This window comes from Echeneis naucrates, chromosome 4 (assembly GCF_900963305.1).
Source record: "Echeneis naucrates chromosome 4, fEcheNa1.1, whole genome shotgun sequence".
Lineage (NCBI taxonomy): Eukaryota > Metazoa > Chordata > Actinopteri > Carangiformes > Echeneidae > Echeneis > Echeneis naucrates.
In genome coordinates, this window is record NC_042514.1 from 12,359,178 (window position 1) to 12,386,376 (window position 27,199).

Consider the following 27,199-nt stretch of genomic DNA (forward strand, 5'->3'; position numbering starts at 1 on the left):
AAAAAATGAAACAGAATTTAGGGGAAAAAAAAAAAAAAAAAATATATATATATATATATATAATATATATATTTATAGTGCTCTAGGTAAAAACCAAAATGAGTCCAAATCTTTGTCTTCAACAAGGACGGGGCTGGTTAAATCTCTTTCCCCCATTATTGTAGTTTCCTCCTTGATTTGGTGCTCACTGTGTATGCGTGTGCGAACTGGCTCCGCAGTGACGCAGGCGGCCTGCAGATTTGTTTTATTTATTTATTTATTTATTTATTTAATAGATTTTGGGACCTTTAAATTGATTCTGAATCGTAGTAAATGAGAATCTATCAATCTATCTAGTATCTGTCTTAATTTGGTAGAGTTTATGTTTGTTTTCATCTCACAATTAGCATACATCTTGCATCAACAATGAGATGTTCAGGTGATGCAGCTCATTCTAATTCCAGTCTGACAGTTCTAGTCCGCATGTGTTTGAGCAGTGTTCCTTTTAATCAAAACAGACATTAGTAAATGAAAAGATGCATTGGTGTCATGTCAACATAATATGAATTATAAACATTAAGGATGGACAGGAAGCACATATCACTTCAGAGATTCCCTAAAACTTGAACTTACTTTCAGTGGAAAAGCATTGCATTTGTAATAGTAGCTCACTAATGAAGAAATGTCTCATTGACTTTGTAGTCGTGCAAATTTTGCCATTCTTACCTTGACACTGCGGCCTAAAATAGTGACATTGATCACATGTCTTTTAAGACTATGACTTCAAGTGTCAGAAGGTGCCCCTGAGCCTGGCAATATTTTTTAAGATAAATGGTGCAAAGTGAGAAACAATTTGAATGATATGACTGAAGTTATGCTGCACTTACATGATATTGCTCTACATTCTGTGAAAAACCTTTCCAATTCGCCCTTGGAGTCCATCTGCCTAAGCCGTTGTGTTTCTTTGTTTTCGCATATCAATAAATCTGTTGCACATGAGCTTGTGTGCAGGAGAGATCCACAAATTGATACCTGTGGGATTCCACAAGCCATGCTATATAAAAAGAAGAAAGGACACACACACAATATTCTGTATAGGTTGCCAGCACTGACATATAGAGACCTTTAGCTAGTCTATAAATGTATGAATAGTGAGCAAACACAGATATAGACAACAGCATCTTGCCAGAAAGAAAAAAAAGAAAGACCTGCGGGAAGAGCTACCTAAAACCAAAACCAAATATAATCTCTAATGTTTACTGAATGTTGCTGTGTGAAATGAACCCCTAAATCTGTCCATACAACCATGAGCACAATTGTGACTTCACTTTAACAAAGACACAGCAAGTAGCTACATAAAAATAAACACAGGCGCTTACATCTCAATAAACCAGCAGGCCTGAAGTGTGTCTGGAGTCCCATCCACCTGCTGGAGCAACCCACAGACTCTCACGGGGTCTGTACCCAAAAATACTGGCCTAGATACAGTGTGATTTCAAAGACCTGAAAATCGCACAATTCATGTGTAAACTGGCTATCTGAGTTTTTTTCTGCGGTGGTGTTAAGTACTTGTATAAAGAAGTCTTTACCACTTTCATTCACTCACTCATCTTCTACCACTGGATTGGCTCCAGAAACCTCCGAGGGCAGGATACACCCAGAGATGAACTACAAATACTCACACGGACATGCAAACTCCGCGCAGAAAGGTCCCATGCCCAGGAATCGAACCTGCAAACTTCTTATTGTGGGGCAGCAGCGCTAACCAAACTGAACTAAAACCATCAAACAGACTGAAGCGACTGGGGGCATTAATAGTGTTTAACAGTGGAGCTCCTCACTGCAGAGGATGCAGTTGTCATTCACATTACTCCTTGTTGCAGAAAACAAAACAAAAAAGAACACAATCATGTTTTAATAATACTCCTGTGTCACAAGAATTTGGCATCAGAGTTGTAAAGTATTTTGTACTGACCAAACTACTGTACTGAACTGAACAATTTCCACAAGCAAATGAACGAGCGTCCTGCTAAATTACAGTGACCTGTTGAAAGAACTGCTTGGATGACTTTCATAACTTGTGCAATGAAAGCAGTGATGTAGGCGCTTTGCTTAGGGAAAAAGTGAACCGGACACACAGGGTGAGGACAACCTGCCCAATCTCAGAAAAAGGTTAAATAGTTGACCATCCTCCAACATTTTTTTTTTGTTTGTTTTTGAGTTAAAGCCTCAAAAGTGGACGTGTGACCACTGAAGCAGAAGCAACCCTGTTGCCTAAAAATTACTTTTTTACTAGACTAAAATTAAAGAGCATAGACTGTTGTCGTTACGGAAATGAAAAGCTGGACGGATTATGATGAGAGGCGTAACTGTGTGAAAGCAGCAAAGTAGCTGATGTGTAATAGCAGAGGGTGATGAGTGCATTAAGGCAATGACTTTAACACGGTGCTGTTACTGTGAACTTTTTTTTGTATTAAACTAGTCATAACCTTTCCCAAACCTTAAGCAAGCCCGGCCTGCTGGGCACATCTTCAGGTGCCCAAAACATATCCATAAAATATCTCAGCACAGATTGGGGATGAAAAATTGACAACTTCACACTGATTTTGAAAAGCAAAATTGATGTACTGACTAAACTGGCATAAAATACAGTACAATCCTACAAAAACATTAAGGGATTTGAGCCAATAAATTACTTTTCTAAAAACATACTCAGCTGGCAGTTTGGGGTTTTTTTTGGGTACACCTTGCTAAAACTAATGCAGTCCAGGACAACAGAACTTGAAAAGCAAAGCCTGAAGATTATCATGGTCACTTTGAATCAAAGCTGTTCATGGCACAGAGATGTAATTCTAACAAAATTTAGTAACATGAATTAGATGGACATAATAATAGAAAACCAGGTATTGAATGATATGATTTTGATTGAATGAAAAACAACAGTGACAATACCTGTGATTTCAAGGTGTAATGTTTGGTTTGGGTTGTGCCAATATATGGCCCATGGCTATATATGAACTAAAAAAAAAAGGTTATGAAAACAAAAATAATCATGATGAAAAAAGAATGGCATTCCATTATTAAAGGAACTGAAATAAAAGATCTTAAAAGATCTCAAGTGTTGTGCCACTGAGATGTCCAATGTTTTCACTCCTACAAGGCAGATAACTAGGAAGCTGCAGACTAAGTCACTATTCAAAATGCTGAGGGTGTCAAATACAAAGAGAGCAAATGTGATATCCTCATCTTTTCTGCTCCTTTTTTTTGTCTACTCTCTACAGGGCTTATTACAATGGATGATTCTGCACTTCCTTTATAGCATTGTCATAAGCAAGGGTGGGGTCAAAGTAAAGGTCAAGGTTACATATCGGCATCTGAGTAATTGACCAATTGACCTGGGAATGGAAATGAGCCAACCCCCCCCCCTTTTTTTTTTTTTTGCTAAATTATTCTAAATCTTTTCTTGGTATAGGGTCAAACTATTTTCATGACACTGTCAGAGAGCGTCAATCTAGGAATCACATATATCGAGGGATACATCTGTTTCTCTTGCAGTGCAATAAGGATTATCAACTATTTCAGTCAGTGCCACTGAATCAGTAAACATGCACTGTTGAGGCATGTTCAGGATTAAAGTTTCACTTATTTGAAGGTAGTGTCACACTTAGAAGGCATTTGAGGTCACAGTAGAATAACAAGCAGCAGCCTATAATTCCTGAGCTAAAACCGCAGATTTCAATGATAAATACATGTAATACATGTTACATTCATGTGCAAAGTGATAGCTACACATCACCTCTTAAAGTTGGCACTGGGACAAACTTGAAATGAAAATTTTGAATTTGAGTTTTTTGAATTAAAATATGCTGTAAAATATAATGTTAAACAATTGTGCGTGTTTCTTGAGAAATAAACAAGAAAGAGAAAAGTAAAGTGTGGATGTGATGAAGTCTGGAGCTCTGCAGGCCTTCAGGGAATGTCTTTGAGTCGCAAACTGAACATCAGACCGTGTACTTACAAGGGAGTCTTTCTTTCCAGAGCTATGGTTACAGCTGCATGTTCCTGATACTCAGCGTTGTCGAGCTTTAGCTGGTTTAAAACCTCAACATAATAACGTGCGACGCAGGTCTTTCAATATGAGATTCATCACCCATTCACACTCAGCAATAACAGCAGGCGTTTCACTTGTTGACACTGTGTCTGTGGACGGCTCCTTGTGTGTATGTGTGCTACAAATTTATACGAAACTCCTGAAAGAAACCCAGAGGAACAGATGTAATAGATCTCAAAGTTAAAAACCTCTGTGTAGGAAGAACAGCAATCATTCATACCTCTGGAAAATATGCATTTGGGTGAAAACTAATATTCCACTGCACATGGGAGCTGAGGTTTACACTCACTTCAAAGCAGCTATTACACTATAAACATGCATGAATGTAACTGCTGCTCTTCACTTCCTTAACAGCTCCAGCTGATTAAAACTAATTTGAATTTCACTGAAGCGAGGCACTCCAATTCTTTTAAATAGCCACCTTTTATATGTATTCCTGGTGTCAAATTGGAAAACATTAATTCATATGATTGATATATGCCACTTAGAGGTATTTCTCTGCTGTCACTGTATAATCAACATTCAAACAAAAACAAACAACCAAGGAAAATTTAAACCCCAACAACCATCAAATCACATTGCTTCAATCCTCCACTCCACTGAAGGTATATATTTCCTACAGATCATGGCTTACAGGCATGATCTCAAAGGCCTTTTTTATGTTGCTCCCACACCACTGAATCAAATTACAACAGTTATTTACTTAAATGGTGCAGAGATGGTTATACTGGGACTTGTTCTCCTTGTCACTTTTTATTAAAAGTCTGCTAATTCAGGTGGCCTAGAATCAATTAATTATCCCGTAGAAGTCATTAGCTTCACACAAACTCTCCTCCAAGTAGGAAAACAATAATCACTGTTACTGCTCCATTAGCTGACTAAAAATGTTGGTGTCCCCCCCCCAAGGCACTCACAGTTAAAAATTATCTGTCAAGGGCACTAAGTGTCTGTCAATAAGTAAATTCATTATTTCAATTTGATGAGGCCAAATGACAAATGATAATGCAGCTACATTTTTTTACTCTTCTTTCTTCTTCATTGGTTGCTGGACGTGCATCTGTACCTTCAAATAAAAATAATTGAATTGAATATGGTTCTATGACCTCTATGGCAGCCAGCATATGTTTGCAACTAAGTGTCTACCTATGTAAGTGTGAAGTCTGGCGAAGTCTTTGTTGTGGTTGCTGCCATGGGGGAATCTTGGCAACAATCATTAGCTTGTAATGGCCTCCTCAACACAGCGTCATCCAGTAATTAAATTAAAGTGACGCTCCCTCCCTCCCTCCCTTTCCTACCACCGATTAACCAAATGTCAGCAGGAGAGTTGTGCCATTGCTACAGACAGATGCATATGGAGGATAAAATCTGACAAAGGCTGTCATTTTGACTGCTTTTGAATTGTTGCTGAATTGTGCGGGATTGAACTTTAGCTTTCAGTAACAGCACAGCAGACCATTATTATTTCAAGCATAAAAATGGGAGTTTAGGGGAAAAACCTCCGAGATGGTTTGTTCTCTAGAGGATGAAATAGCCAAAATATATTTTCTAAAAATGTTAGCGAACAGTGTAGCACATTGTTTATTTGATTTATCTGCTATTTTGTTTTCTTACTGGTGATTTCTAGCTTTTATTGTTGAATATCTGTGCAGTGTCACAAATGTTCAATCAAAAGGGAGACTGTCTTTACGCTTCATTTTTTCCTCTGCTGCTTCAAATTGCTACCAGCTGGGTTCATGTTCTTCCTCTGAAAAGCAACCTTTGAATAAGTTTTTGTATAAGCCGTTTTACTGCACTTCAAGGTTAAACAGGAAAAAATCCTAGGCTATGTGTCGACCTGACACACAGTGTGATTTTATTTATTTGTGTGTTTGTTGTTTTTTACTGCTACCCTGTACGTAATCTTTTAATATACAGTGATCATCATGTTGCTTTAGAGGGAAATGAAAGAAAAAGTCACTGAGTCAGACGTAAGGAGAAGACCAAAAAGGCATTTTGTCGCTTACATTTTTGTCACAAGTCTCTGAATTGAGCTGGCTATGTGTGCATCATATAGAATTCTTCCAAATACCTAAAGGTGTGATGTGGGTATGAGATCTGACAGGATAACCTACTACCATCCAAATTTGAAACCATACACAGATGCTCAAATTTAAGGCATACTGACCTCACTGGTTTGACAGGGTTTTAACACAAGAGAGGGACATGAGAGAAATGGTTCAAAACATGCTGTACTACACAAGCTGTAGCTGTAAAATGGTATGATTTTTATAAATTACAAGAATAAATGCAGCACAGGGACTGCTTTTTCTTTTTTCTTGTATGCGTGGCATCAACTTCTTCATACTGTATAAGAACTGGTGCCAGTAAAAATCACTAATGGTGTACTTGAGCAATCAGTTGCATTACTGATCACCAATTTAACCAATTTATCAAAACGTGATGTAAAAAGCAATGTTTAGTGCCTGGACTTAACTAAAATGTTAACAAAAACAGATATGACTGTTTTCAGTTGTGTTAAACGCCTAATCAACTGGCCATTATTTATTGATTTCCCCTGACTCAGCTTCCAACTTCAGGTTATAAGGCATACTGCAGTTGCTTTAAAAAATTAAGATATGACTTTAGAACAGGACACAGCACTATTAGAGTGATAAAAAACAGCAAATCCTTTTGATTGACGACCAGTGAAGGTGACAGGCAGGGGTTAGAACACATTCTGTACATAGAGCAATTGAGAATTCACTTGATAAAAAGTTTAAGTAACTGCAACTAGTTGGTGGAAATCATAGCCATTGGTTTCTGGGTTTAATTTTTAATTCGTTTCCCATCAGGCTTAATTAAGAGAGCATTTCTCTCTAAGCCACCTGCCTGTATTGACAAGAAGACTACAAACGTCTATCCTTGTGTCTTTTTCATTGTTTTCTATTGGTCTACTATAGGCCAACAGTGCCATTGGATCACGGGCCTTCAGTGCATTATGAAGGCGAAACAGAAGGGAGGGACGGGTGATTGACTTGTATCAACAGTTGAGACCTCTCCAAACCCCTTTAGCTGGCAGGTGATAAAGCATTATAAAGAGCAAGTAATTTGGCCTTTTTCCGACTCGGGGCAATCCTTCTGAATTTGCAAAAAGCTTTAGATTGAAGCGCAAGAAGAGAATGGCTAAAAAGGGAAACGGGTCGGTTCAGACTAATTGCCTAAGTACCAGATCAATATCTGAGCTCAGAGGGAAAGACCACAGCTCAGTGACGAGAGTGCCAATAGGTCCCCAGGGTTCAAATGTTCCCCTGAGTTGGGCTTTGTCATTTCCGCTTTGAGTGGTGGAATCAAAATTACTGTGCAAAAATGTGATGATTGCTGGTTAATTATTAATCTAAAATATTTTGCACTTACAAACAAAATTAACAAGAAAAAACGTATTAGAAATAATGATATTCATAGAATTGAGTTCACCTCATGAGGATTCTAGGATTTCTTTAAAACTCACAAATATTTGTATACGTATATATATTATTTTACGGTATCCAAATAGTGGCAGAACGGAAAATAGTAGTTCCTGGTTAGAACAGCTTCATTGTTCATTTTTTCCTTTTCAGGATAATATATATGACATTTGGTGTGAGCTTGTGGTGTGTGTGTGTGTGTGTGTGTGTGTGTGTGTGTGTGTGTGTGTGTGTGTGGGCAGAAGAATAAAAAAATAAAATAATAAATAATAATGCGCCAAAGGCACAGCAAGGATTCTACACATTCAAGCTATAATTTCAAAGAATGTGGACGCTACACAAAGGAAGGGAATTTAAATAGCAATAGCTCACAGATGTATAGTGAATGTTTAATTCCGGTTTTTATATATTGATAATTATCCCATTTAGAGGCTGGCATTCCACAGAATAGCCTAATGCATCTGCTATCAATTACATCATTGGAGATATTCAGTGTGCATACATTGGATGAGACCAAGCAAAACTGACAAACACAAAGGAGGGCTCTGTGAAACCAGCTGATTTTTATTCCTCCTGTGGAAGAGCAGACGAGAAAGGAGGCTGAAGTCTCACTCTGTATCTCGTTCTCTGCTGGGGTTTGGAAGGATATTGCTGGACGATGGAGGCGACGGGTGGGGTGGAACGTGGGATTGCAGACTAATTGCCCAGAGCCTGGCAGGGTGATAAAGTGACAGGCTGAAGTGAGTGATGGACACAGCAGTGAAAAGACCCTGCTCATAGCAACACCATAAAACCTAATTACCACCATACAAAGAGCCACCCCTGCTATTGTACCATTTGGAAAAGACCAGCGAGAAAGAGTGTGTGAGAGAGCCCGAGCGAGAGAGATGAACAAGTGAAAGAACCTGCAGCAATAAAGACTTAACCCATAACAATTAGTCTCCAGTGCTGCTAATGAGAAAGCCAAGATAAAACAGAGGGCTAAATTTAAATGTGGGGGTTCCATAGCTTCTCTCGAGGGCTCAATAGTCTGCCCTGCCAATGAGCTAAGTCTCCCTAGCTTCAAAGGTAAGCTACAGAGAGAGCCATAAGTACCTCTTCTGGCCTGTGTGAGTAATAAAGTCTTCAGCCCTGGTGGTCGGCAGCACTGGAATGGGCTCCCTGCCACTGAGTGGAAGGATACTCTCTAGGGAGACGGGTGGAGTGTAAATAGGCAAAACAAATGGCCACGGGATATGTTACATAGCGGTGCTATGCAGATAGATCCCGGTGAAGTTATGCTGTACCTTGGGGAAACCATGGGACATGCATTTGTAAATACTTGGCTTGGCCCTGGTTGTGGGAAACCAAACAGAGACCAGGTTTTGGTAGCAAAACCACCTGCTATAGTGAAAATCTGGCAGAAGATCGACCCGGAGATGAGACGAATGTCCCCTTACTAAATTACTGTATATTTGGACAAACAGCTTAAGGTTTTAAGAAATCCTAAATTAAACATTTTAATGTTTTTTTTTTTTATCCTCAAAACGCTGAAAATGTTTATATGATTTCCCCTTAAATCAATCTGCAATGTGTTTAATTGTGTGGACTAAAACAGCTCTCAGCAGACACAATTCTCTTCCTGTCGACTGACACGTGTGTGGTAAGGTTGTGTGGGAATGCTGGCATGCTGGCATGCTGGCATACTGCTGTGGTATGATGCTGCTACAGACACTGAACCATCTGCTTCATGTAAAAGCCATTAAATGACAGAATTAACATGCCTGGGATTGACAAGAAATGGGAAAGTACGAGAAACCTTGATCCCATTAAAACAGCAGCAGCCCAACACTTCAAACCTCTCCACCCATTTATTTAGTAAACTGTTCGCCAAGTCAAGCAAAAACCAGCCAATTAAGGAGAAAGCCTCTTTCCTATTGAAGTGGAGTGAAACACTGGAAGATGTAAGCATATCACATGTTGATCTACTAAACAGCTCGTCGCTATCATCACGCCCCATGGCAAATATTAGTCCCCAAAGACAACCTACCATCATCTGACTGTGAAACTCTCTGACAGCGTACAAATACAAACTTGCTACTAAATCACAACCGCCTACTTCATCCTCTTTGAAGAGAAGAGGCACTTGCAGTCTATGCACATTACATATGTAATACTATATGTTGGTAAAAGAAAAAGAAAAGAAAAAGAAGCCATGAAATCAAACGTGATTAAACTGTGGTAGGGAATGGACAGGCCAAGGCTATAATGGAGCATGGTGGCCTCAAGATTTGTAAAAGAACTCTCCCAAGCCTGGCGGAGGCTTCTTGAGATGGTTTTGGTGCAGGAGGGGGGGCAGATACAGGAAGAATGCAATACATTTTTCCTCTACACTATATTGTACATACATGTCACAGAGGCCCTCAGAAGTCTACCTGTGTCCAGCAGTAAGCTAGGTGACTCTTTGATAGTGACATCCTGGAGGGAAGGAAAGAAGCAGAAATCCCAGCAGGCCCCGACTGTAATGAGGGGGCAAAGAGGTTTGAAGCCGCTCATTACCAACACTTGGAGCAGCGAGGAAGCCTAGCTGACAGCAGCCGAGGCAGTAAGCGACCCTGGGACGACCGCCGCATGTGGCAGAGGCACTGGAAGGAACAAATGGAGGCCAGGAATAGACAGCACCTCCAGGGTTTCACCTGACAGTAGGTTTTTCTTTGACACTGATTCCTGTAATCTGTGCCTGAAGCTGTTGGGTTGGTGAAGAAGAACACAGCCGCAGCATTCAGACCACTAAAATAACCCTCTTCAGAAGCAATTAGTCCATAATTAGAGGCTAAAAGTCTGCTCTACAGCATCTTTCAATGTGACCACATTCTAGAAAAAAAAAAATTGGGAAGATTTATTGAACATCACACAAGTTTAGTCACCCGAAAGTGGAAAAGCCCCTGAAACATTTGGGCTCTCGCGGGACACTAAAACGCTACTTTTTCATTCAAACTGATGAAACCCGTTGAGGTTAATGATCGCTTAAGATAAGGTGACGTGCCCAGTATATTTAAAAGAAGAAAAAACTCCATGTTACTGGAAATACACAAAATCAATGAATAACTTACTGAGACACTGCTCGACAAAAGATTCTAACACAGGACTTGACTGCAAGAATTACTACCATTTTAATGAAAGTGTGGCATGAAATAGAGAACGACCCGGCAGCTCTATATTTGAGAGGGATTTAACATTTGAATGAGCCAGCCAAGAACAAGCAATTTAAATATGACAACTCATAAACTACCTGGAGTCTTATGATGTCCCTTTTGGTGCAGGTTAAAAATTGTAAATGGACTGCCGAGCACTTTTCTCATTTTGTCAACTGTTCTAAGCGCTTTACATTGGAAACCATTCATGCACGACAACCATGGACCCAGGTGTGTCACCTGACATCAACCTCCCCCTCCCCCCAGAAAATTAGCAATAATATGTTTTCTACAGCTTCTTTTTCAAATATGTTATGTATTGGTTTTTGTTTGGACAAAGGCCATTACCCTCTGTTGCCTAGTTGGTTTTGTTACAAACCGTATTAACCTCTAGTGATTGTGACAGATGTATTGAAAGCATAAACATGACACAGTCAGGTAATTTAACTTGCTGTCCCTGTACCTCCTATATGTGCTGAACTGCAGCTGAACTATATAGAAGAGTCAGATTCTAATTAGATACATCCATGCCACGGTGACAGTAACTTTTCTTTCTTTTTTGCCTTGTCATTATATTTCATAAGGAGGTTGTAGGTGTTTCTCATTCTGCACAGAGTCGGTTGGCCACTAATTGCAGTTGGGAATACAAACAAAGCAATACAATTATCACAGTAAGTTAAAATTTGTATATAATTTCACTTTCTTCAGCTCACTTCTTGCCTGGAATCTTATGTATAAGCAGCATAACATTTTTCTATGTGTCACCATTTGTCTTCTGTACATTCACAAAACCTGACACACAATAAGCAGTATATTAGCAAGCAGTCTCTGGGAAAACAGTCGCTAGTTTGATTCCAAAAAAGGAAAGGGCTAATCTACATACATTGAATGTCTTTTAAACTTCTGTCAGGATACATGACAGAGAATTTTAAAATTGATAACAAAAAAGACTCTAAAAATAACCTCGTCACCACTCTCACTGTCAGTCTCCTTCTCTCCTTTTTCTCTCTCTCGTTGAAGCATGACCTAAACTGCATCATGGTGAATTATATCAATGAGTTGGACGTGAACTATAAAATAAGTTCTATAAATAATGTGTCGTATTCATTGTGTCTCTCTTGTGTCTCTCCTCTCTCTTCCATCAGTGCCCTCGGTTTCTGAGGTAATTAATACTCATCCAACATCCTGACACCCAACACAGCTTCTCCCCATTTCACCCATTAACAACTGCTTTATGCTGCAGGACTGGCGTCGCCATGTCCGCACACCATGTGTCACTGAGTGAGACCTCGATAATTAGCAGAGTTTGCAGTCATATTGAAGACAACACCTGCACACCCCTGCCTACGCCCACCTGATATTTGTGTGCAGAATGATGAAAATGAAAAGTTGGGCTCACTAGAAACAACATGGGAGTCAACTGGTTCAAAGAAATAGAAACACAGTGGGGAAAAATGATAACTCCACATCGTTTCTGATATTTACTTTGCCCCGATCATGGCCAGAATGCTACGGGATTGGTATTTTAAGTTTAGTACCACCAAATACTGAGATTCAGATGTTTTTTTCATGAGGTATGGTTATTTTTTAGAAATTACATTGAAATTTGGGGTGCAAAAAAAAGGGCAGCACAAACCTGCAATAGCTGAGAAAGTAAACAATTGATATATGCACAAAAATTCAAGCAAGGTAAGGTAAACGGACTGACTGAGCAGCTCTGATTTCCCTGGTGCTCAAGAAACAGTGATGACTCCCTGCTTTTTTGAAGAGGCTGTCAAATCTATTACTCAATTATTTATATTCCTTGAGTGTGGAAAAAAAGTAGTTTGTCATAAAAAAATGTTAATGTTGTGAAAGCTGTGGAAAGTGAAGTCCATTGTAGTCCGGCGAATTTCTCCAACACCAAAACAGCTTTTTCCTGAGCCGGCTGATACTGTTTTCTGCTTTGTAACAGTGAAAGATAACCATCTGATTCACTTCCTCTGTTTGATTGTTTTATCTTCATTTTGGACACTTTCATCTTCCTTCTCATCAGCAGATCACACTGTTGAGCCATTATCATTAGCATTTATTTGTTTATTTTCTGATATCACTTCATAATTATACATATGTGAAAAACGCAACCTTCATTTTAGGACCTTGTCAAAAATTGTTGTTCTAGTATCTGTTATAATTAGAAGCATTTTTGGTAGATTCATCAGGACAAGAACTGGAAACGAGTTGCTACCCCTGCGACCCGACCTCGGATAAGGGGACGAAGATGGATGGATGAAGTAGAAACATCAATGTTTGTTTCTCAACTGTTGCTGCGTGCCTGATATTGCTGAAACAAATCTGGGCATTTTATCTATAAGACCATTATATTTCTTATATATTAATGTAAAAAAGATTGCTGTTTTGTGTAAAATATGTTAACTCAGGTGAGGTGAGGTGAAAAATAATACGAGAACTTACACCCATGCAGAATTTATTGGGCATCTCAGAATCACCCCCACATATAGTTAAAATTAAGCTGATTATGTGCTGCTGCAAATCCTTATTTTATACTCTCAACACTGCCAGGCAAAATCTGCATAAAATGGTTAATGGCAACAGCTGTGTGATCAGCTGTATATGCTTTGAAAACGACTTAATACAGACAGCGTTTTTGCTGTTTGCATTAAGTCATTTTCTTTCTTTTTTTATAAATCAGCTTCATGTAGAAGTTCTGGAAACATTCAGAGAATAATCAGAAGAAGTTCAAATGCAGCATAGCATTGTTTCTGCATGACACTGATGTTTTTGCTGTTGCTATTTCTGAACGGAGGTTAATTGATTCAGAAATTTAATTACAGCTCAAATGTCATTCCCAAGCTTCTGTGTAACTTCTGTACCTGCATCGTGTTTAATGTGGTTAATATAGTTTTATGGTTGATGCAATGCAGTTTGAATTAATGTTTACAACGTTATTGTCCTGTCAGTTTCAGTTTGTTGTTTGTTTTAAGTCTGTGAGCAAAAACAGAAGTAGAATGCAGATGTAGGGCACTTTAATTCTCAGACCCAGAATCTTATCTTATCTCATGACCATTAGGGGGTCATGCAACCAGTTGCAAAAATAAATGAAATTGCTTTTAAATTGATGGAAAATTTGTCAGCTTCTAGATCCGCCGACTATAACAGAATGAATAAGTTTATCATTATCATTTTCAATCTAATTGTAGTCTCATAGCCTACAGGGGTTGAGTGGAGGGATTACAGCTGTAGCCATGAAAATGCAGTTTTCAAATCAGAAAACATTTCTCTGCCTTGCTCATTGGTTTGGACCTCATGGCAAGAACTGAAGGCCTGAAGCCCCAAAGCTCTCTGTTTCTTTAGAGATTGGCAGGAAGATTGAACAATTATATTTGATTAAGAGAGGCTGTTTGGCCTGTTCCTTCCTAAAGGCTCAAGGCCAGCATTTTGAATGAACAAATCGTTATATAGTGTTGTTACTGTCTTCACGTCACCTTTCAAAAAGACTAACTATCACACACAAGCTTGCCCAAAGGTTCCTGACTGGTCCTTGAAAAATGAGTTTAATGCTGAAAGAACTGAACACATTGTATGAATTTCACATGATAGTATTCACAACTTTTGCATTAATGAAATGAATGAGGAACTGATGAATTTGCATTCAATTGAACTTGTCACTTCAAAGTGTAGGGAGTTAGTGTTTTGCTAATTTGCTGGTTTTTGATGCCTGTAAATGTTAATTAATTCAACTTTAGCAGTCATGGCTTTTGTAAAATACATTGAACATTTTAAATTCGCTCATAATACAAACCAGTTGTCATGTTTTTGGGTTTTTTTTTTACTACTTTTTTCTTTCACACTCAAGTTTCTCATTGAAAAATGGGGAAAACAACTAAATCCTTGCCTGAAATTCTTGTGTATGGTCATGAAAGGGATAGACCCAGCTGTAATACTGTTGGCTTGCTCACTAAGAGTCCAGTTGTCAAGGTTATGGTTTGAAGATAGTTTCTGAATCATATCTTCATGGACTGATTACTGAGTACCACGGTATTTACATTGTACATTGACCTCCTGCGTGACAAAACTCACTTCCCACTTTAACCAAGTTTTTTGTGTGCCTCGGGTGAAACCTTAGGGAAGCTTCAGGTGGCGAATCATTGATATAACAACGCATTTTGGAGTCGTAGGTTCTACAGTAATTTAGATTCCATGCACAATTACATACCATTCTCACACACACACACACACACACACACACACACACACCAATAAACCTATTTGTAATTTCCAAAGCACAACATGGACCTCAATGTGAACGACACAGTCCATTCAGTCATTCGCCAACTTTAAATCCTTGTGAATTACAGTGACATTAACTCAATATTTGATTAAACACTGATTTACAGTAGTCAATTTAGTTTGATATTTCCTGCAGCAAAAAAGCAGATGTGGGTTTAACTCAAACTAAAATACAAGGAGTGGGTTCAGTGCTCAGTGCAAGACAAAAAATAAATAAATAAATAAATAAATCACAAAATTGAGATTAAGGTGTTACTGATACGACATGGGGAAAGACATGGACACTTGGAACATCCTGCTGAGAGGACAGCCAGCACAGTTCTATGAAAATGGAATTATTTCCAGCAAAATGTATTTGTAGGTATGAGACAGAGGAATAAGACAACAGACTTTTCTTCTCGGCTTTGTTGACAATAATAGTAAAAGATATACCACCACTTTTGAGGTGATTTATTGGCACAGCTGGAAGTCTCACCATGCTAAAACAATAACCTGATTCTGATGGAAACAAAGTGAGTCAAGCAAAAATATAAAAGATGAAAAAGATTTGGAGTAAAGGATCTGTCCCTCTCTGTGTCACCCTCACTACCATTTATGGCCATGCTGCTCCAGCTCAGTTCCCTTTCTGTCATCCGGACCCAAGTTCAAGTGAGCTAACACAAAGCTAGACCTTCCACAGACACACAACACATTTGTGTACATATTCATACTGGAGACACGCATATACGCATCCACACACAAACCCATAACCAGATTTCTTTCACTCCCTGAGGCTAATTTGCTCCTGACCAAGAGCTTTCACAGTAGGATGATTTCTTAAGTCTGGCTCTCAGGAAGTGTGTGTATGAAAGGGTACTGTGTGTTTGCATATGGTGTGTGTGTGGCAGATGGCGACAACCTCTCAGGGCTCCTGTGCTTTAGCCACGGTGTTGTCCCTTTGGATGAGAGTGAAGAGAAGTCTTTTCTTTGCTACCGCTGACTTCAATCCTCATATGAGTGCCTGGAACAAATGGATTATAGAACAGCACCATCTAAGGCAGTGGCTTGGGACTTTACTGCTGCAGCAGCACAGTGGTGTCATCTCACAGCGAGTCACAGGGAATCACTGGGATGACAAAATGACAGCACACAACGATTATTTGAGGCGTTGATGGTCACTATTGGATTTGAATGTTTAAATGTACTGGTTGTTATATTGCAGGAGTATGGGAAATGGCAGGTGAGAGTATAAGTCGTACATGCTCATATAAATCAATTACTTCAGCATCAGAGCGACTGAGTTAGGAACCTGGAAACCCAGTCGCAACAGCCATCATGACAAACCCCAGTGAGCCGCTGCATCAGTCAAAAAATCCATAAAGGTTTTAGCAGTCCGTCAGTCTCTCTAATGGCCCTCTTTGCATGTATGTCATCAAGAGCCTGCCGGTTTCCAGGACAGGGCTCCCCTCAGCAGCCTGACTGGTCCAATCATCCTGGCAATAACTTTTTCAACTCTTTTTTTGGTTTTAAAAATAGCATCCTGATCAATATTTACTAATCAATCAGGGGACACTTTGAATATTGCAAAATGTTCATTAACTAAAAACAAAGTATATATAAAAAACTGTTAGGTTACTCTATGGGCCTACCATGCTGAAACACATATGAAACCTTTTGTAAAATTAAAAAAGAAAAAGAAAAAAGAAACAAACATGACACAAATGAAAGATGTCTCCATTGCTACCAATCCTGAAAATGTGAGGACTGACTCTAAAGGGAACAAAGTGTAAACAAAAAAATAAAAACTGTAGCTCTCTCCAAGCACCAGCCTAGATACTCAAGCATCATCTGCGCAGAGAAAAAATTTGCAAACCTCAAGCCCATGGAAGAATCACTGCTTCAAAACAGCCACCAACATCAAACAGTATATCACAGGTAATAATAATAGTAATAATAAATATCTTATTAAAACCTCCCAAACAAACACAAACTAGAGAATGTTCATTTTAATTTTAACTATGCACTGTCCATAAAAGCCAAATGCGACAAAAGCAGCTGCAGTTGGGGGGCACGAGTATCACAGGAAAGAAAAAATACAGATCATAAGAAACGATTTAATAAATGGTGTTATTGTAGAGAAGTGTAGAAACACTCTCCCCTGGCTGCCAGCCAAACAATCAATGGCTGTGGCATGAACACATGATGCACCGTCAATCAATACACTGTAGGGAAATAAACGATACAGTAATCAAATGGCTGCTATTGAATATGTCAGCACTCACCAGTGGACAGAGTGAGCGGTTCTGCAGCCCACTGCCCACCTCTCCAATCTGTCCCTCCTCCATCTCCTGTCACCTGTGCCACAGGCAGCCCGTCTTTCTCAAGGTCTGTTGTTTTTGTGCTCCGAGGCAAATCTCACTCAAAAAGTGAAAAGGCCTGATAACTGCCCATCATTAAGTCTGAAGCAGGTGGATAAATAATAACGAATGCTTGGTTCGTACACTGGTTCATTTGGGAGGATCCATTTTGTAAAATGGACGGGAGCACTCAGTCGGTGATAGGGCAGCCTGAAAGAGAGTGCAAGGCTGAGTTGTTTGGGCTTTTGACCTTCACTTTAAATAATTAGATACATAGAAAAATATATATGATTGTGTTCTTGTTGAACAATCAGAACATTAAAAAATGGTGTGAAATTGGTTCTTTATAAAAAAAATAAATAAAAAAAAAAGATCTCAGCTTAATCACAGATTAACAGATGAGTGATTAATGTTATGGGCATTTGGAATATTATAGTAAAACTCTTTGTTATATAAGATGATATCCCTGCTTATTTGCATATCTGCCAATTGTGGATACTGTAGTACACCCACTTGCCTCGAAATGAATTTATTAGACTATGCTTACACCCAAGTGTTTGACTGAATGGGTGCTTAATACTATGGTACAAAAGCAATGTGGGCCATCTTTGTGAAGGATTCAGAAAAATGAATGTTCCCAGGAAAAAAAAATAAAAAATCCGTCACCCTTGCTTATCTTTTCTGAATGTGTTTGCATTTCAATACAATAAAAACAAAGAAAAAGAAAAAAGAGACAGAAAAGAAGTTTAGATTATTGACAAATCCTGAGCAATAATGGATTTGCTATTACAACTCAATTATGGCAGCTCACAAGATTTGCCGGTTCCCTGCTGCCTGTGTGCTGCATTTGGTCTACCTGAACTCACGCAGCTCTCTGATTACATGCACGCGTGTAGAATTTGAGAAGGCTGACTGCGGGTGATTTCGCACAACATCAGTGTTCAGTGCAAAAAAATGGTACAGCAGGGCGTGCTCGCCACGCTGGTTTACAGTGGTTCTGATCAATGACCAGCAGTACAGAAGCAGCAGCGGTGAATTCATTAAAGATTGAATACATGGTCACAGATGGTTATCATCACTTCAAGGCGACTTGCCAATTCCTAAAGAGTTCAGAAGTGTCTACCCCGAAAGTGACAATTTAAAAGGGAAATGGCATTTCAGCTCAGCACTTCCTCAGCTTGTCAAATACTCTCTCTTTCATGTGTGACAGTCTCTTTGGAGACCTGAGACAAGGCTTCAGTCAGGTGATGGGCTTTGATATGCTGATATCAGGTTGTATGAATATCAGGTAAAGACATCCTTGACTTGCACTCCATGTGATTCAACCTCCCTCTCTCTGTGTCACTTTTCGATTTCACTCAACTGGGGTCAGAGTATTGAGACAGCTCTTATGATGAAAATTAAGACTACATACTATTTTTTTTACCACTCCAACAGTAACAGTGCAAATCTGTATTTAATGATTTCTTCCTCCTTTCCTCTATAATGCAACAGCATTCAAGGTTTTGCTGTTTCAATTGTTTTAATTTATTTAAATATAGTTCTCAGAGCTTGTGTTGGAAAACTTCAGGCATAGATCAGACCTGTAGCCAATTTAGTGTGTTGTTTCATTTGGCAGCAAGACACCACAGTCTTTAAAATAAGTCAAATGAGAGTGCTTGACTATTTTATTTTGTTTCAACCCTAACCCTAACCCTTCAGCAGGCTGTATTCACTATTCTTCTGATCCATTCAAACACTTTTGGAGGAGGTCACCTTATATATGTATAATCTTGATTTGATTGAACAATTAGTTATTCTCCAAACAAAAACAGTGGTAGACTGACCATTAGTGGTTGCTTAGCTCCCAGTCCCTTTCGGATGTTGTTTGTGGGTGGTTGGAGTTGCGGGGCAGGGGGTGGGGGGAGGGAACGTTGTGTGGTGACTTTTCAAAGTTGTGACAATTATTTTTTTGTAAAGGGAAAGATATAAACACTTGCTTCCCACATCGCAATCCAGGCCAAAGAAAACAAAAACACTTTTGGCCCCCAAAGGCATAAGCTTATTGCATTCCTGAATCATCATTTCAAACGCTCCCGTTTCTCTGCCCCTCCTTCAGATTGGTTTATTTTCAAGTTTCTCTTCCTCAAACAAATGAAAACGCCATGCCACCATGAATCCAACATCACATCAACTATTAAAACAGCAATCAAAAGACAAGACTGATTGTAATAAGTCTGTCCGTTCAATCTACGTTTAAATTGATCCAACTTTAAATTCAGGTTGCTTTTACAGACGTTTAGAATGTGTCGCAATACCAACCTCCTGTTTTCTGCTGCATCAATTGCTTCAGCGTCCACCCTTTAATGAAACCAATCAGACGGTCACAGGAAAAATAGGCTGATCAATAAGTAAGTTTGCCACTTCAGCTATAAGACAGAAGCGAAAGGACTGTGGCACTGAAAAGACGTTGGGCTGGCACACATCTATATCTTATAAATGTAATTTAAGTTATATACATCATTTTGAATGATGGATGTGGAACAAAGAGTATGTGGCAACATCTTGTTGAAAAAAGAGTTGGGGCGGTCTTTTATCAGCAACACTGAATTCTAATCATTCCTACCAGATAATCATATGCTATTATTTGCAACAGGTGCTAAATGAGCTCAGTAAAATGAGATTCCGAAATTACGGAGCAGCTCGTCGTGAAGGGAAAGTGATGCTATAATCAAGAACTCTTTCATAGTTACTGTTATATTTCAAGCCGATCGTCATTTATCCTTAATATCAGACGAGTCAATCTCAGCTTGTTAAACTATCCTGCTGTGGTCTTATTGTCACATGCCAAGTAAACGTCATGAGGATCATAATGGAACTGTCATCAGAACAGTCGTTTATAATATTTGTCATTTCTTCAAAATCTGAAAGTTATATGGAATTGTTCAGTCACAGGCAATCAGTGGATCAGACATAATAGCAGTCATTTTGATTCTCAGATGTTATTTTGCCCTTCATAAACCAGTGATAACAGTATTTCACATGAAACAAACAATAATACTAATTTTTGAGGAAATAATAATTAAAATAACTAAAAGGAAAAAAAAAAATCTGATAACACAAACTAGCAAAGAGCAGCTGCTGGTTTATGACAATTGACTTTTTGCAAGTGCACATTTTTACACCAGGCTCTTCAGGAAACCCTAAACTAAAAAAAATAAATCAGCTTTAAAAAACCATGATCACCTGTACATGTTGCTACTCACACTTCCGACAGCTTAATCAACTCAACTTAGACACGGGTATCTTACCAGCACAGCGTTATGACTAAAAGGATGGTTAAAGCCTTTCGTAGGAACAATGTGTATACAGTTCCAGTGTAACAAGCGATCTTTTGATGCAATCCTTACGTGTTGAGCTATTGTCTTTGAAGTGGCGTCCTTCTGTCCTATAAATTGTTTTATGTTTCATGTTCTACTGTGGAAAAAAAAAGGGTGGTATCCAATCGCTGTGTTAGACAGGATATGGCCTGTTTCTGCTGAGATACTAGTCTTCCTGGCTGGATCCCATGCAACTGGCCAAAATGAAGGAAAGCCCAGCTGTGCAGAGGGTGGGGGGGATTAACTCTTTTATCTATCCTGTCTGTTAACCTAATCTCCTCCTTGGCTCTTACTCAAATTGTTTTCAATCAACTGTGAGTCTGCTTCAACCACTACATCCATCTACAATTCATAATTTTGGTCCTTTAAGCACAGCATGAAATGATACCAAACTCAGTGAAATGATGATATTTTAGTGAAGAATCTTCCAATCCATCTGCTTTAGTATTAACCACAAAAGTGCATCGATGTATAGACATATATAAATGGCATGAATCATTTGCTGGGGTCACATGTCAAATCATCTAATGTTACTCCAACCTTTTTCGCTTTGTCCTCGTCCATTCAGCATGACATTGCGGTCATATTAGCCAATTTTCTGTCCTGCAGGGGAACAGGCTATTTTGTTGTGGCCTAATAAGTTACTACCAAGTGACGTATCTGTGCAGTCATTTGAGTTGACACAGATCCTGTGCTGACGGATGCGAGGGGCGGTTAACTCTGGGTTGTGCAGCAATCGGTCTAGTACCATGGTATGGGCCTCAGTCCCCACAGTGGAGTTGCACGTGCACACACACATGCACACACACTGTGAAAAGCTCGTGGCCTCAGCTGTGAAGTAAACCATGGATGTGCTCGAGGTTCTCCTGCTTTGAGTCCTCGTTTAGAAATAATTAAATTACATAACATTAGAGGAGAGGAAGGACTTGAAAGGTTTTGGTGGTAAATGGTGACAGAAGCAAAGTTTTTAGCATAGTCAATTGGCAGTGTGTTCCCTCTCTTGTTTTGCTCTATTTCCTTAACCTTCTCCCATTCCCTCTGCTCGCCGCATTTCCCTGTATAGAATTATTGATGTGTTGCATTAACTGGTGGAAGCACCTAATCTAGGAGAACAATGGGGAGAACTACAAAGCTGCTGCTCATGGGAGAAGTGATGAGAACACACAATCATAAAATCATAAAAGACGCGAACAAGAAATTTTCCTCAAGCACAAAAATGAGTTTCACCTATCCATCTGGCCATCCCTCTACAAAACTAAAAGAAAATGTAAAAGACACTACTCTTGCACATTTATTAAATCAGAAGTCATCAAATATTTAATTGGAATGAACGCAGAAACAGAATTGTATTGATGTAATTACATATGTACCATGGTTTTTTAACCTCTTGGGCAAGAGCAGTGAGTGAGGCATGTATCTGTAAGAGAGACTGCATGAGGCAGACACAAACGCACATATCTGTTAAGCATGTAGAGCACATGCTGTAGGGAAGAAAGCCAAGAGTTCACATTCTCCAGCAGAATACAGGCACTTAATGAAGATCGTGCATTAACGCTAATTATCAGTGGTTCAAATACTACATTTCCTCTATGCGTTTCAAAGCCTTCTGTTTTTACAGAGATCTTTTTTTCTTTTTGTCTCCTTATACTCCATGCCCTATTTTTTCTTGCTGTAAATCAACACCATTCATCCTTGTTTTTGTTGGAGTTCTGTTTTTTCTTTCTTACTTAGGTGACGATCCCTGAGTTGCCGGCTGCCGCAGCAATCGCCTGCAGTTTCTCCCTCGTTGCACTAATATAGCGCTCCCATCGGAGGAAGACCTTGAAGCCTTAAGTGAGTGTCAGCTTTTCAGCGGGGAAGAAAAACTCGCTTTGTGCTCAGAACTTTTAGACATTCCACAGTGACCACAGTGGCTGAGTTTGATGCCTTGGGGACATTACAATTGCACGCATGCAAAAGGCCTTGTCAGTATTCAGAGAGAACTGGATATAGGAGGGGGAAAAATATGATTACAAAGAACAACAACAACAAACTCATAGCGCTGTGTTTTTTATCCCCTGTGGCCTTAAGTTTTGGTTTGACAGATGTTGTTTCTTACGGTTCAATGCCAATATTTTGTGAATATTTTCTTCTTTTTGCCTTTTAATGGCACAAATGCAGAAAACAGTGATATGGATGAGTCTTGGGCATCTATTATTCCAGTCACATATGAGCAGTGGCACTAAGTTTAAAAATGGGTAACATTAACTTGCTGACAACTTAGGAAATTCACTGTAATTGCTGGTGTTGGAGCTCTGAAAGAGAAATAATTGTCTCAATTTGACACAATTTATTCTGATTTATATTGTTAAATCACGTTGCAATTAATGTTTCTTTTGAGATTAAGACAATTAGTCACTGCTGCTCAAAAATGAAAGGTTAATCATAACATACGATCAATGAGCTGTGGCAATTCAACAACTCCCACTCAAACATGTGGATGATTCTGATGTGTGTCAAAGTAATTGATGCTAACACATACACACATACAACTTCACATAACACATATAACTTCATAAGGCCTAGATAGCTTCAAGAGAGCTTCAAGATTCATTAACATTTCAGATGCTGAAGGTGTTTAATGTGCCGCTGGAGAAGCTTTGCGTCCAGTCCAAAATGGCAATTTCATTCATATTAAGAAATTAAGTATAGATTCAATAGATTAATATAAAAATTATTGCTGACCACAATTCCTAATCTAAATCTGAATGCAGCCATTTTTCATCTTTATTCCATTATCATTTCCTCTAAGTATTTAGCTTACTCGTGTTTGCAAAGTAACCAAAGAGAGAGTTTGCTGCAGACGCAGGTATTATAGTCTATTCTCAGTGCAATATCTAACATCCACTTACCACCAAATGAAATTACAGATAACTCTCTTTGTTCTGCCTCATTTGAATGACTCTCCCAGTAACTGTGGACTGTGCCCCAGGCACTGAAATATTGTATGGCAAATAGAATCTGAAGTTTAGGAAAAACACCAAAGAGCCATGTGTAAAGGCCATGAGAAGGGCCGCAGTGTATTCCCAAAAACAATGTCACTCACTACAGATCATTTTTTCTTTCCCACTACCTCAATGTTCATCACTTGATCACAGTTGTTAGCTTCTGTTCAGTTTCCACCCCCACCTTTTCATATAACAAATGGTCTCTTCATACTTGATCTCCTCCACCTACGTCAATTGCCCCTCTGGATACACACACACATATACACGCACATTATCCATCACCTTTGTTTTGACCTGTCAGCAAAGACACACACATTGTGTTACAAGACTCATTCCTGGATGTTACATTTCCATCTGCGTAGGCTTTCATAATGCACACATAAACACATGCGAACCCGCGTGAACACACACACACACACAGCAGTTTGCTGGTTAAATGGGCCTTGAATGAACAAAAGCAGCGCAGAGGAAGAGTAACTGAACAAGCAGGATGAGAAGATGCCACATACATATGCACACACACACACACACACACACACACACACACAGAGTCAGTTTTGACTGGCTGCCAATATGCTTAATGAAAGAAGTGATGAGTTATTGACAGTCGCCGTGTATCTGAAGCTGCTGAGGTGTGTATTGCTGTCTCCAATGTGCTGACACACACAGCCCTTGAATTCAAATCTAATGTCTGATAAAGCATTCCAAGCTGAACGGTTGTGTCCCCTTGTGGGTGTGTGAGTGTGTGTGGGGTTTGTGTGTGTGTCAGAGGGTGGATGTTATTGGCAATGAGTGACTATTGAGCACATCATCTTTCAGCACACCAGGCCCTGCACACTATTTATCTTGGAGTCAGTGTTTCATTGTGCATGTGTCTGTGAACCTGCCTTGTAGATTCAATAGGTTACAGTGTGCATGTGTGTGTGTGTGTGTGTGTGTGTGCACGCATTTCAGCAATTCTATCTGATGTACACTCAGACATTTGAGTGGCAGGATGTTTAAGGGTCTAATTAGAGCCACCGACTCGATACACATCTGTGGCTAATTGAAGGATTGACAATAATGAACGTGAAGTCAGCACCAACACACGCCTCCCAAAAAAAAACAAAAAACAACATGCACACATGTTCTGGATTCAATTCCTGGTTCTGGGGCCATTCTGTAAAGATAATGGATGGATTAAGGGTGCATTACCATAACACATCGCCCTGCATTTCACTCTAATCTAAACTGAACCCTGATTATAATCTGAACACTACAAGTATAGAGGCTATTTAATAGTCAGGGTAAATCGTTCTGGTTTCCTTCTCTCAGGCATCACATAGGTAGACTTATTGGTCACTAGGGCACCAGTGTTTAATTGCGCACAGTTGTTGATGCATTAGGACTGATTGCATGTAGCTGAGTATGTCCTCTGAATTAGCAGCACAAAATGTTTAATGTGCAAAATCTGCAACAACTGGATGTGAAACCTGCAGGGAAAATGAACAGTAAATGTTCCTTTCCAAGGACATGGACTACAGGCTTTTCTGTGAAGCAGGCCTTGGAAATGTCCTCACAGTGATGGATTTATGGTTAGGTTTGTGATCACAGAGACACATACTGGTATAAAATGAACAAACCTATCCACCTGTGTGATACTCTAACCTCTATTGCTTCCACCTTCTTCTCCTCCTCCTCCCTGTCCTCCTCCCCTCGTTTGGTGCGAAATTAAACATTAAAGCCCAGCAGCACATGAGTCAAGGTACTTAATGATGTCGACTTCCTAATAAATTTCTCTGGGGAAATAGATAAAGACAGGGAGACAGGTCGAGAGCGAGTAAAAGAGAAAATTCAGAACGCATTATAACTTGTGGGGGCCTGGCGAAATGATTGAAGCCCTGAATAACTGAAGATCTGCAGTGATTCAGCCTGACCTTTGAAGTCTTTAGTGTTGGTCATTTCAGGGCAATAGTGCAATGGAGACCTTTATTTGGGGGGTGGGGGGGGTCTGAGTTGTATTTCAAGCAGCAGGTCTGGTTAGGCTTTTTGTAAATCCTACATCCATGACCATGGACTCAACCTTAATCTCAACTATCTGTAAACCTTGTTCAAATAGTTACGCGAGGTCAGAATATCCTTTTCTTTTGTACTCTGGATGGATAAAGCACTACTGAGCAACAACATAGTGACATTCATTACCTTCTCTAATACTGAGACCACATCTTCCAGACAGCGCAAGCTAGTTTGTACTGCAGATGTTAAAAGGCTGTAGCCCTGCCATAGGTTCTGGATAACTGGATGGCAATTGACCCAATAATTAACAATTAACAACTTTCCTCAAAATATTCCAACTGCATGATTTCACCTAACGAAAAGTCGTATTCAGTGTAGACCACAGTGATGGACACACCGGCCAGCCAGCATGGCCAAACATGTAGAAAATATTCATAATCAGTCACTTTTTTCAGATTCCTCAGCTTGTTCTGAGGGAGAAGTCAGTCCACAGGTATGTTTAAAGACTAAGTAGTATTGTCCATGGCTAGTGAATTTAATATTAATAGGGTGCCACTTTAAATGGTAAAGCTACTGAGCAAAGGCTGGAAGTAAGCACTGTCTGAATTTCTGGAGCTCTCTCATAAATGAACAACATCTGAGTGGAAAAAAAATACAATTATAACAGTTTACTGTTATAAAGCAGAAAATTAACTGACTCTTAATTGTTCATTTTCCACAAGAGCCGTAAGCACATTCACAGGCCGAGCCTGCAACAGTCCATCAGGCAACATCTACGGGGCAGTAACCTGTGGTTGTTAATGAGTAACATGAAACCATTGCTCTCAAAAGGAAAATTAACTGGACAGATGTTTCTTTTTCTTTTTTTTTTTTTAATCCAAGCCATTCATATTTTTGGGGTTAGACTAAAAAAAAAATCACCTCACAGCATAATACAATAAATTAACATAACATTATCATACTGTTGAGTCAACACCTCTCAAAAACAGTTTGTATGAAAACATAATGGCCTTGACAAATGGTGGATTAGATGCATGACTGCTGTATTAGACTGCATTAACACCAGCTAGGTATATGCTAAACTGCCAACCCAGTGTATATGTGTATATCCCTGTTTGCCCTGCAAAATTAATTATCCTATAGGCTACAAGCCAACTCTGCTGTTGGTCTTCACTTTTGTGTGTGACTAAAATGAGCTTAAGTTGGATGGCTTGTTGTTGTAGGTTGTAGGTTCTATAGAGGGTGTGACATTAGGGTGTAATTTATCAGTAAACCACTGCACTTCACATCAAACAACTGAAATAACCCTTTAGGTGAGGTTGGCAACAGTATTGGAAAGAAATTGATTCTAAATGTTTTTATTTCCTGTCATAAAGGGCTATGTATACTCCAAAAAGGAGTATATGGAATACTTCCTTTTTGGTAATGAATTACCTGATGTTAGTGTTAAAGTTGTGATGAATTTTCTTGTAAAGCTGATACATGCAGCTGAATAGGATTCAATTGTAACTGCAATCAAGTTGTTT

At 39.2% G+C, this 27,199-nt stretch overlaps 1 protein-coding gene across 6 annotated transcripts in view; it reads right to left on the bottom strand.

Annotated features, from left to right (window-relative positions):
* Positions 1-27,199, bottom strand: part of nlgn1 (neuroligin 1) — a 239,751-nt gene that overhangs the window by 196,393 nt on the left and 16,159 nt on the right. The window contains exon 2 of one of the 6 annotated variants that reach the window (XM_029499464.1): positions 23,606-23,632. The exons of the other annotated variants lie outside the window; for them this stretch is intronic. Within the exon in view, the coding sequence (XP_029355324.1) occupies positions 23,606-23,632 (27 nt within the window). The remainder of the gene's footprint in view (positions 1-23,605; positions 23,633-27,199) is intronic. 6 annotated transcript variants of the gene reach the window in all.